This window comes from Bombus vancouverensis, chromosome 10 (assembly GCF_051014615.1).
Source record: "Bombus vancouverensis nearcticus chromosome 10, iyBomVanc1_principal, whole genome shotgun sequence".
Taxonomy (NCBI): Eukaryota; Metazoa; Arthropoda; class Insecta; order Hymenoptera; family Apidae; genus Bombus; species Bombus vancouverensis.
This window is the reverse complement of record NC_134920.1, coordinates 9,471,462-9,484,449: the sequence shown is the minus strand read 5'-3', so window position 1 is coordinate 9,484,449 and position 12,988 is coordinate 9,471,462. Positions and strand designations below refer to the sequence as shown.

The 12,988-nt window shown below is 40.4% G+C and overlaps 1 protein-coding gene across 4 annotated transcripts in view; it reads left to right on the top strand.

The window, feature by feature from the left end:
• SERCA (ATPase sarcoplasmic/endoplasmic reticulum Ca2+ transporting SERCA) overlaps nt 1-12,988 on the top strand; it is a 54,066-nt gene continuing 41,078 nt past the window's right edge. For 2 of the 4 annotated variants that reach the window (XM_076622146.1, XM_076622143.1), the window contains exons 1-2: nt 1-429; nt 4,617-4,804. In XM_076622146.1, the coding sequence (XP_076478261.1) occupies nt 4,687-4,804 (118 nt within the window). In that variant the 5' untranslated portion in view covers nt 1-429; nt 4,617-4,686. Of the gene's footprint in view, nt 430-1,833; nt 2,072-4,040; nt 4,117-4,616; nt 4,805-12,988 lie in introns of those variants that run through there. The other 2 variants (XM_033334834.2, XM_076622144.1) reach the window with 2 other exon arrangements.

Below are 12,988 nucleotides of genomic sequence, written 5' to 3'. Positions count from 1 at the left end.
TTCGTCGCTTCGTTTCGTTGAGCAGCGCAGGCGTTGCCCTTTGAATGTTTGTTTGTTTTCGCCCTCGACCACCCTTCATGTAAAGAGGAAAGCAGAGGAACCAGAGGAAAGCGCGCGTTCTCACGGTACGATGTTCAGGGAGGAGTAGCGAGTCTGTAATCGGGATCGTCGCATCAACGGGCAGAGACAGGCCTCGCAAAAGTTCGTCGCAGTGTGACACACTCGCCGCCTTCTCTTTCGCTTACTTTACCTGTTTCCACGGTACTCTTCTGCGCATTGTCCGTCGTACAACGCGAGAGAAACGCGCGGCCGATCGTAGAATCGCAAAGTGCGACCGGGACCCAGCCGCACCGGTGCCGGTTTCCTTCGAGAAATCGATTCGGTGAGGAAACAACAGCCCGGAGCCAAGCACAAGAAGACGAAGCATTGGTAAGTCTGCTTGCCGCGCGAGTACAACCAACAGGTGAACACAGGAGGTTTCCCAGATACCCATAGTGTTTTTGTGACGACGATACATGTACACAGTGTGATACGAAAATCGACTGAATCGGTAGAAAAGAAAACGACGATCGGACGAGATCAGTGTTGTGTGACCGAAAAAAGCCGAAAGGGACTTAGCCGAGGGAGGCCGTGAATCGTTCTATTGTGGATCTCTTAACGAACAGCGTGAAAGATCGTACGCTGTTTTTCGTCGATGTCCAATGCTTCTCGAAAGAAATATGTGTGTTTGGTCGAATCCACGTACTCGATATGCTCCGTTCGGTGTACAGTGACAAAAATCTCGAAAGGGTCCTCGACTCGAACTTGGAAATTCGGGGGGATTTCGTTCCGGTAAAATCTATTTCGAAATTGTGGAAAATTCGATGGAATACGCTCGAGGATTAGGACCGCGCGAAGAATTTGATAAGTCAGTACTCGTAGATAGGATCGTACGAGAGGGATAAATTTAGGAGCAATTTCTGCGCGGGTGAAGATACCAAAAGTTTCGAAAGGCGATCGTTCGTCATGTTATACGCTCGATTTCATGTTGTCATAGATATTTAGTGACGTACATCGAATCGGCGTCCAGCGAATGTTTCTTACTCGAAAGTGTATCACTAGCCTAAGTAGCCAGCCAAACTAACATAGCCTATGTTACTTCATCGAAGACGTGTCGATGTGGAGCTCACGTTACATACAAACACGACCTCTACTTGTTTGCCAACAAACGTACTACATTTCCTATCTTTATAGCTCGTCCACCGTGTTGCATCTCATCTTCAAATAGAAACTGTTCTGCCACGCCGCCAACCATCCCCGATATTATATCATCGTCAATCTATTACCTAACACAATTATGCTATTAACATACAAGCCTGTTTTAATTCAAATGATTCATCCTGTTTGCTGCATCCTTACGTACATCTTTGTAACTGCTAGAATCAGAACAAATTAATCCAATAACAGTTCCATTGATCCAAGGGTTAAGAAACTGCAATTAAGCCAGTCTCTTCGCAAAATCGAAAGTATTTGAAAGTAGTGCAGTTAGCGTATCGCAGAAAATTAGGCAGAAAATCATTATTGACAGAGGCGAGAAGAAAACGGAAGGAAACAGGAGAAAGAAAATAAGAACGGGGATAGAATTTGGTGGACAAGAAGAGGGATTCGGTGCGTAGAACAGGGACAGGGGTACCTGGTGAGATAGAGACGAACGTAGCGGCTAAGGATGGGAGGGGTAGGGAAATCAGTGGCTGCTGGCCATCTCTGCCAAAATAATTAGGAAGTCGTCGTCAGAGACGTGCTAAAATGGTCCGCTGGGGCGCGCGCGATTTGGCCGGTTAGTCGCGTCCCGGGCGTTCGAGCGAGCTGATCGTCCGGACGGTGTTTCGGACCGGTTCCCAAGTGTTCCGCAGTCCTGTTCGACCAACCGACCAACCTCTTCGTCCGTTCATTTTGGCGCGCGACTTTCTTTCAAGTTTTCAATCGCGACTTTTGACCATGATCGTTGCTTGTTCAGGTTTCTTGTAGCCACAGGACGATCGAACGCATCAGCGTCAAAAGGATTGCTTGATAGGATTCCTTGAATATCTTCGTACGTTCGAATTGTAGATTTTTTAGTCGAAACAGTAAGAGAGAGAGAGAGAGAGAGAGAGAAAGGAGGAAAGGAGTCGAAGTCCGACGTCGAGGAGTCGTTGGAATTTTTTTTTTCTTATCGCGTAAGATCAGGGCTTTCGGTTGTGGAACTCGTTCGGGTGAATAGGATTACAGGTCGAGTTCCGGAGACGCGGAGTCTGCCCGGTGACTGATTCCAACGGCCGTAACCCCGATCGAGTCTCCCGGCTAGTCACCGCTCTTCCATTCACACTTAAGTTTAGCGCTAACCTTGGCTTCGGCGTTTGCTACACTGGCTGTGCGACCTTTGCACTCCATCCGAGTTTTAAGTCGCCGCGACGTTGACCTTGAGCGTGCGACGATCCAATGACTTTTGGAAACTCGTCGTCGATACTAGCTTCGCGTGTACTTTTTCCTATTAACGTGACGTTTTAATAATCGCAAACAAACAGAATTGTTTCTTGAAATTGTTTTGCTCTTTTTCTTCTTTTTGTTGATATTTGAATCTACATATGTATACATTATGTATGAATTTGTGTATTCAAATGCATATATAGTCGAGGAACGTGAAATCGTTGACTGGAAGTTTCGGATTATCGTTGAGCATATTGGTTGATATAAGTGTTTTCTCTTTTTTTCTTTCAAGTATTTATTTGAATTAGTAATAAAACCATACATTAGTAGTAGTTGCAGCTTCTACGTCGTGAAAGCTTACTGGTTTATGATGTTTGAAATGATTCGATGTACTCGGTTCAGTTTAACGACTACCGCTGCTACGGTCCGATGAATTACTGTTACTGTAACAGTGAAAAGTTACAGGCCCAATTTTAGGCACGCGCGTGAACGTTGCATATTGTACATTTCGGTACTGATATATTACATAACATCATCTCATTTGGCAAGACGAACGACAAATTGAACAAAGTTGACTCAGCGAGCGATAAAATATCGATCTTTTATTCGTGATCGATTAAATGCAAGAAAGATTCGGATGCAAAACAACTCTATATTGTCGAGTCATCTTTCGTTAGGTTATGTAACGGGTTTCAAAAATTTTATACAATCTACAGACAGCCGGTTACTTAGTTATATAACGAAACCACTTAACAATCATTCGGTGTCGATTCGATTACCTGGCCGCCGTATTTAATCGAACGAAAATTGTCGAATGGCGCGAAAATCAATTCTCCGTCGCGAATCATCGACCGAAGCGATCGAAATGAAATTATAAGAGCAATAGTTATATAACGAGAATATTAGCCATGTCCTTTGAATGTCTTAAAATACGCGCCAAGGAAATAGACTAGCAGAAGCCTGAAAATAGCTGAGTGCGTCATACTTGACGAACGCTGTCCAGCCAATGGCGTCGCTCCACATGCTCGGTTCATTCGACTCGCACGCATTTTCATACTATACGGTGCGCCGCGCTGTGACGTGGATTTCGCGAAATACAAAAGTGAACGAACGACTCGTCTTCATAGAAATTCCATAGTTTGAAAAGTGAAGGGCTATTCATATGGAGTAATCGTAACGCGTTAATGAATCTCGATTAACTGGATATTTATGTTTATAATTACGTTTGCATTGTAGACGGCGCGCGGGCAACTACGCTGCAACTTGTTAATGGCGCATTCCGCGAGGTGGCGCACGTGTGCAATGATTTGTCGTTCGCCGTGTCAGTCTCACGGAAGAGGAGGTTTGCTTAGCATTTAGGGGAAATATATCGTGAAGAAAATGACGAGCGTCTTAAATTTCTGTGCCCGCGTATCGTGATACGTCGTTAATCGGCCGTAGAACTTTTCATTTCAGTGCCCGGCAAGTTTGTTCGTGCCAGTTCGTTTCATTTTTTTTCTCTTCTTCGTCTTTCTCTCTCATTCCTTCCCTCCCTCTCATTCTCTCTCTCTCTCTCTCTCTCGCTGTGTGCTTGAGTGCATCTTAGGGACCTGTAGCTAACCTAAATATTCGACAGCCGTAACGTAATTTCTCTGTGACACGTCGCCAACGAATACTTCGTACTGGTCATTGGTGAGTTTACTTCTGTTCTGTTATCGAACTTTGTACGTTTCGCGTCGAACGATCAGGGGAAATCACGGTGCGTACACCTTGAAAAGTTTCGTTCCACGACAAAGGTTTAACCTGAAACGGCTTGGCTCGTAATTGCGAGCACGCGGTGACTTTTCCTCATCGCCTTTATCTAAGCTCCGCTCTCTGGGAATCTTTATTTCGACAAGTTTCTGCAAACTATGTATTTTTATCTGAAGGAGTATAGCTCTCATTGGTTATATTTCAGCTTTGAAAACAATTGAAATTAAAATGCATCGAAACGTCTGTCTTTGTAGAATCATTTTGTTATCTGTCTGGTTATTTAATAATTTCTGCTGTTTTCAATAATTGGTTACACTTGTTATTTGCAGTTGATATTTATGCGATGAGCAGATCAGTTTATTTGTGCATGTTTGCAAAGAAAATGAATATTTATTTGAAAGAACAAATAATCTATAATTGTTTGTCTGTTTGAATTACAGAAAATTGCAGTGTGAATGAACGTGGACAGTCACTGAACAGATAAAATTAGTGACTAATACAGAAGTAACCATGGAGGACGGTCATTGTAAAACAGTGGACGAGGTGGTAAATTTCTTTAATGTCGATTCTGACAAAGGATTATCTCTTGACCAAGTTAAGAGGAACCAGGAAAAATATGGTCTCAATGGTAAGTAACTTCTTGTTCCTTACAATTATTTTTATCTTAAGCTTCAATATTATTGGTTCGTACGTGCAATGGTCCTTGCTTTCATTACCTACAAACTTTACATATGTTACAAATCAATCTTACGTTTCTAGGATCAGATTAAATACTGATTAAGTATCGTTTATTGTCCAAATGTAACAGACACACAAAATGGTAGCAGTAGCATAGTACTTGGTGGTAGTATAATATCCTATTTGTAGTATCCAATATATAAATTAGATAGAAGATTTAAATCTCATATTTATTACAATATCTGTCATATGTAAAGAATTTGTAAAACGAAAAGAGTTTATAGATACAAATTTGGAGGCCATGCTACACTGTAAAAGTTCAGCGTATCGCGAAGTTATTTACTGGACTTTGTCGAGCAGCGCGGTAAAAGCATAGTGACTATCTAACTGGGTGTTAGCTGCTAGTGCATTGGTTCGTGCACGACGCGCGATGTTTATCCCCACCATGCACGGTTCCACTGCCAGTCCTTTGGTACACGTGTTCGAAGTTTCCTCAATGGCCCGCATCGGTAAAATGCCCTGAATCATTCTGCCGCTTCTGAACGTCGGTATTATACCTTTATGAGGGTGTCTTTCATCCAATATAACGTAGTTATTCATCTAATCACTTTGAAGCTACCAAAAGCACAGACATTTCTGAATGCTATTTTGCATAAGAACACCAAATATTTCTATGCTATATTATACAGATTCATGGCAAGTATATCTTAGATCATTCTTTTTACGAGGTAACACATTTGTATAACATTAAAAATAACACTCTCGAAAGCAGGTTTTCTGCGTTCTAGAAAATATTTAAACGTTTCCATTTAGATGGCATTACTTTAAATTCCATTATTACACGTATTCTCAATTTATTGGAACCACGATTGTTGACAATGTATGTATATATACGAAGAGAAAGAAGAATGGTCGACAATAGCATCGTACGATAACGTCGGAATTAAGTACCCGATAAAAATTCGATAAGCTATTCGTAATGTTCGTTTGCCTCATGAAACGATTCTCTATATGAATTTCCAATTCCAATTCCAATTTCAATTTCATTCTTCGTCGAGTTAGAAGATACGTTCTTTAGTTTACTCCTTTTTTTTTCTTTTTTTAGCTAACAATCGACGTTAAAATTGAAAGGAAACGAGAAGAACTAAGCAAGGTTGTTCGTAGCTCGACATCGTATTTGAAAATAATAATAGGTCGTGGATTGTCAATAGTGGCCTTGAATCATTAGTATCGTGGCATTCACGGACGACCAGTCGGAAGATATGCGTTGCACCTTTTCTGAAGCAGCCGGGAATACCTGCGGGTTGACGTAAAATCGATCCGAGACGCGTTTAACGTACGATCACGCGCAATTTAACGCGGTTTTCATATTGAAAACGTCTCGTCTATGAAAATTACAATATTTATCGAAAGAAAGCACGACCCACTTCGCTAATATTTAATTTGTCGTCCATTTCAATCACTGAATCGGTCGAATGTCTGTGATCTTTTATTAATTTTTCATTAGTGCGATGGTCTGTATTCTCCCCGCGTGTCCCTTCATTTTTCTATTTGAAATCTCGCGAATTCGTTGAATTCGGAACGACGTGGAAAAACCAATAGACTGATGCTACTGTTGGAAAATCGATTACATGGATTGTTTAGTGGTTTCTTTTTATTACCTTGGACAGCGTTCCTGCGCTTCAATTAGAGAAAGAACGTGGAAGTAACGTGAATCGTTCGGGGACAATAAGTATTGATTACGTAATTTCAGTTAAACATTTTTTCTCCGAACAACCGAGTTATCCTACGTTTCTAAAATTATGTTTCGATTTATATAATTACGCGCGCATTCAATTTTCATAGCAAATTCTCCAGCAAATCGCGTGTAAATGATATATCGAAGAGAACATTTTAATGCTTTCAGTTTGAAATACTTTCTACTACAAAGACCATTCTCGGCGCTTTTTCACTTTCGATACGCGTTCTATCTGTCATATATTACTTCGATAATGTATCCAGCTAAACGTTATATTCAATGACACAACACTGTCACGAACATCGAATGCATACAAGTGTCCTTAATCTATAGCCAGGATTTTCTCTGAATGGTCGTGAAAAGGTTAAGAGGTTCGCAACAACGTGACACGTACACCTGTTGTCTCCGTCACGAACACTTTCCAATTCGATATCGAAACCAGTTAACGCGCCATCGAGCCGATTCTACGATCATGAATGAGTTCACGGCCGGCGAAATACGCTTGGATCACGCTCGCGAGACACGCAAAGAGGAACCGTTACGAGGATGAAACAGCCTTTTCTCTTTTCGTTATCGCCGTGCCAAATTAATCGTGCCGAGCAATCGCACGTGGCATTCATCGTTTATTTTCACAGAACGCTCGTTTAGTTGGCTAAACATCGAGTACCAGATATTCTTCTCGCGCTCCTCGAGCGAGCTACGCTGATAAATATAATCACGGCGATTTACGCGATCTAAAAACGATCTCGATCGTACGAGAACTCGATAAAACGCAGATAACGATTTCCATTGTACACGCATCTTCGGTAGCTTTGAAAGTCCATCGGACAATCTGTCGTCGCCGTGACGAATGCGAGCTCTTGCAGCAAATCGTGTCCTGAAAATCCTAGTAGCGCAAGTCAAGATGTAGAAAATTTGAATTCAGTCACGTTCACTTCCGTCTATAAATATTAGAGCATCTGGTTTTATATAAAACGCGATAAATGGCTCCAGTTGATTTAGGGAAGCGATTAATCAATTAGAACGCCGTGTTTTGTACAAGCAAACGCTCCGGAAATTTTTCCAAATTATTTACACGAGTCAGTACTATTCCGCATGGGCAGAGATTAGTAGGTATAATAAAATGCACACGACGAATTAACGATCATACGCCGGCCTTCGCGATTTTACTCTTATTAAAAATCTGTCGAACAAGTCAAACGAAAGACCGCGAGAAGTTCATTTGTAATTTGTACTAAATAAAAGCGAGTACGATAGATGAATTAATAATAAGAATGTGAAAATTGAAAGCAATAATTGAGGAACGTGGTGGATGTAAAAATGAGACTTTAGTCTAACATTGAACATGCAAACTTTATTTATGTAGGGTGGAGTTAGAACTTGTGTCTTAATTTCACATACATAATGTTTGAACGTTCTATAAATATCTTGATGTTTATGAACGATGGCGTGTATCAATCCTTGCGAATATCGCTCCTTTAGTTTCATAATTCAATTATAGCTTTAGCCTTTCACGTGATAAGTTTTTACGATTCAATACAAGTATAATGGATTTTCCTAATAACAAATGTAGAACGTTATTTATTACAGCGCTACGTATATTTACAACGCTATAGATATTTTTATGAAAATAACAGTGAACTATCTTACACTACTATCTGAGTGTCAGTTGGCCATTGATGCGCCTGTACGATCGTATCTAACGTCTTTCGGAAAAGTCAGCGATTATCGGTCGTGTTGATTCGCGACCATGATCGTTCATTCTTAATGACGTACGTATTTTCCAATTTGCATTCTGCTAGTCAGAACTTTGCTGATTCCTGTGGTCGTCGAGGTTCGTGAGATATAAACTTGTCGGCTGTGAACGCGCAATATCGTGGAATTTGTTTATTTCGTATTACGATTGCGCTGGGTTTAGTTGCGATCGAGAGTTCTTCGAAATTATCGTATTATCCGCAGCGATGGAATTTTTCTTAAAGTTTCGAAGAATTCGTGGCGGAGTGGAAGAAGCTTTTAAATATTTGATTCTGGGACGTGGAGCCAAGCGTTGCACAGTTTGTTCGTAAGAGTAAAAATAATCTGTAAAAATTCCATTCTCCGTATTTCTTGATTTAAATTCTACGAGCGAGCTACAATAGTTGCGTATCGTTTCTCGTTTCCCGCGGTTATACTTTAACGAATAAGGAAATCTCTCGCATAAAGAATATCGTAATCGTTAACGCGCAACTATCTCGAAGATAGCAAGATCGTTACTTACATAATCGTCCTTTATCGATCATCGAACAATTGACGAACCTCTGCTGGTTTCTCATTTTAGAGGAACATAAACTACTTTGCACGTTTAAAACAACGGTAAATTATTCTTTCGTGATTGCGTTTAACGCGTAAACGTTATATCGAGTCGTCGAATCCATTTTAAAGGAATATAAATATCCTGTCGTATTTAGAACTACAGCAAATTATTCTTTGATGATTGCACTTACCGCATGTAAAGGGTATATTTAACCCTCGTAAATCCTCGAATTTTTATGCTCCGATTTCGCTCTCGTTTCGACAAACGAAAAGGCCCTTAGTGTTTTACGCGATACTTTAACACGGAATTCGCGACGTATCATCCGAATGATCGGCAAAGTACAAATGTTGGCGGTCTGAAAGACGAAATGGAAACACCGAAACTAGCGTCTCGTTACCATTAGAATTTATAGTTTGGCGCTTACGAGCCCACGAATCACGGGGTAAATCCACGATCTTCGACCAGACGACCGCCAATTCGAGCGTTACGATCGTCGATTACGAATCCTACGCAAAATAGACGATTTCGCGCCGCCAAGTATCATCTTTCGTTTACGAAAATAAAGCACGTATCTACAGAGAGGGACAGGCTCGGCTGGTCGGAGGTCCATTTCTCTTGGATCTTGGTCGTTTAGAAGGCGGTTTCTATAATTGTTGAACGACGGCATTCTAATTCGTGCATCGTCCAAGAAACGTTAGGATCCGGCGCATTAATCGAACAGACAAGGCTACACACGGTTTCGTTACGTTGCTTGCACAACGGTCCTTCATAGTTGCGAAGAACCCGCTGCGACTGGAAAACGTTGAACGCTAAAATTGGATCTCGTGCATTCGAATTCCGGGATTAATTCGATTCGATTAGCCGGAATTCTTTCGCGGCTGATCTCATTTTCCTCGAATGCCACCGCGTTGGTTATTTATACCAATTATGAAATGCATCGGAAACTATCGAACGCGAATCGCTTCAGCTACGCAGATTATCCGTTATCTGCTACAGGTTACAGAGATCTTTTCATTTTTCACGTTATGATTATTTATTTTCATTTATTTCCTTATTCGCGTGTTTACAATATTCGAATGTTGTCACGTGAACCACGTACGGTGGAATTCTATTTGTTTTATCTATTGAAAGATGAACAGTTTGTACAATAAGATCTCGTTGATTCTTATAATCCACGATTTCTCGTCCGTAACATACTGTACATAATTAATAGTAGATAATTAATTTCTTAGAGTCTATGCACCTTCGACAGCAGAGTTGAAAATAGGAAATTTCTTAGGTACAGGACACTCCACGTTCTCGAGTTCTACGTTTCGTTCGAAAGGATCTGTTCGAAATCACGAGACTCCGCGGATCCTCTTGTTGCACGTGCGACCCACATCGATTATCGCGGAAACTCGATAAACGATATCGCGACCGGGGTTAATACACCGTGTTACGCTCCAACATCATCGACTATTGTCTCTGGATTCGCCGTTCCGATCGTTTAATTACACCATTCCGACTTTGCGCAACCGTATACGCGATCTTCTGTTCTCGCCAATGTTGCAATTGCAACGCGTGAAAACGATTCGTCTCTTTTCTCGCTTTTCTCGCGATAATTCCTTGTCCTATGTAGCATTTTCTCATTTATCAGGACACGTTCAAATATATGTGAAGTCTTCCCTGGTTTTTATCTTTTAAGTGAAATTCTTATTCTTCTTAGACTGTCGCGAGGTTTAAATTAAAATTTAAATTGATTTAAATTCAACCTCGTTTTTCTCGGCTGTTTCGCAGTGAAAATAAATGTCCATTACTAAATTACGTTAAATCGTATCGGAGGGAAATTTGAACTGAGCGTAAGCGACATAGCACGTGGCGTTTCGGCATCGTATGGTAAAATCTGCCGCCTCTCTTTCCAACTTCACCGACGAAGTAATGTAAAACTAAGAAAGTCAATAGAAACGGATTTATTATGTAGCCCCGTGTGATCTTCGCTTATGAAGAATATACAACGCGCGTATACGTTTCGCGCTTCGTTTATTCCGTTCCAGAAATATTCGAAGGCGGACGTCGACACGGAGGTGCTCGCAAACGAGTCGTTTCTCGCATCGGTTGCCGCGTTACGAGCGGTTTTTAATTCGCGATTGAAAGCGCGCCAACGTGGCGACAGTAAACTCGCCAAGGTACGATGCAAATAAGTCTCAACCGTCTCTTCACGAAAGGATAAATTGCAGCCTGGATTTCGCGCACGCTAGCGAAATAACGTGCGAATAACGGGTCGCGATATTCGCTTTGTTCGATGGTAAATCGACCGTGTCAAGTGTCAGAGGCTCGTTCGTCAAAGTTTGGTATCGCTGGGGCCTTTTAATTAAATTTTAATTAAGCTTTTAATTAAAAGGACTTTGTTTCGCGTGCGTTTAAATCTGGGGCTTATTTTTAGTTTAATTCGTGTAACTTTTAACACATATATGTTAACGTCGTATATGGTTGTGTCGCAGAACGAAACACGCAGTATAGGTGAAGCGATCACGTTTCAATTTTCGCATTCAAATTTTATTCTCGATTCAAGATTTCTTTTATTTTCTTCACAGATGTTAGAAAATATTCGAAGATTACAACACTGTGACTGCCACGTTGGTCATATGATCGACTGTGGTTTTTCCTGTGACGCCACCGTGGTCATTGGTAACCGGAGCGCTTGAACCTTTTACGATTGTAAAAATTGAATGACAATTAACAGTTAGTATTGAATATGACCGATAAATAGAAGATACTTTGAAATAGAAAATGCCCCATCGAACAATTAAACATTTTTATTAGAACATCAATAGAAAAAAAAATGAGAACAAATGTTGCATCTAACGGTGCACTGTGATAAAACACTGAGACGTTCTGAGTGAAACATGTGATTTCGGCGTGGCAGTCAAAGTGTTAAGACATTAGCCGACCTTAATGTAGCAGATGACTTCTTTTAAAAAAATTTATGGACGCATTATGATTCGAAGCTTTTAGACGATAAGACACGTCCCACTTGGAAGATATAATTCCTTTTCTATTATACATAGAGTCATTTCCTGGATTATATTACAGTCTGTATAATATACGATAAATATTTGTGCGAAGAAGAAAAGAAGAGAAACTCAATAGGATTTTCTCTGTTGGAGTGGCGTCGATACGGAAATTATTAATTAAGAAATGTGATAAAAATAAGGATAGCGAAAATGCAAAATTTATTTTTAATACTCAAACAGCTGAATGAATCTGGGAACGCAATTTAATGCTTCCTTTTATCGCACATCCTTGCGTGGCACGTGCACATTCGCTAGATAACGAAATTACGCTTCAAATAGAACCGAACGGCCTTTAAATCTACGACCATGCTACGTGCCGCAGCGTAAATACTAATTAGCTATGTTTTCCAATGGTGCAAAATCGTTAAACGTATCCGTGGTCGCGTTCTCGTTTAACGAGTTCCGTCGTGTCGATCTTGTAGCTCTACGTTTGCAATTCTATCCGCTTTTCGTCTAATTCTCGCAATGGTACGTTTAAGTACGCTAACGATGCTAACAGCGTTGTTAATGGGAAAATTATTGATTTTATCCTACTTGGAATTGTTCGAATATTTCCACCGTGTATTCTGTTATTTTTTAAACCTTATTTATGATGCTGTCATTTATAATCCTGACATAAATTTTACAAATTAATATCGTTATAATATTTCTTTAAGACAAATGTTCCTATAATCTCTCCAAAGCTGTATCTTTATTCGGCTAATAGCGTGACGATGGATAAACAAAAATATGTTATTCTCGATAAGCGACCATTTCTTTTAGATTATGATCACGGCTATGATTACGATCATTTGTGTCGCAAGGTTGAACGAGTTGCAAACATTTTAATTAATTAATTGGTTTAATCGTGCCCGTTTCGTGACCTTTTAAAGCCTGGACATTCATTGTTCCATCGCTGCTTATGTGTTAGCGTTTCAATTGCAGATTAAATATTTTTTTGTCGTTCCATTGTCCATGTGGTTTTACGTGGAATGGATACGAAATAGCGATAATTCGTATAGAAATGGAACAATAGGAAGATAACAAAGATTAAATCGGACAGTGTTTTAA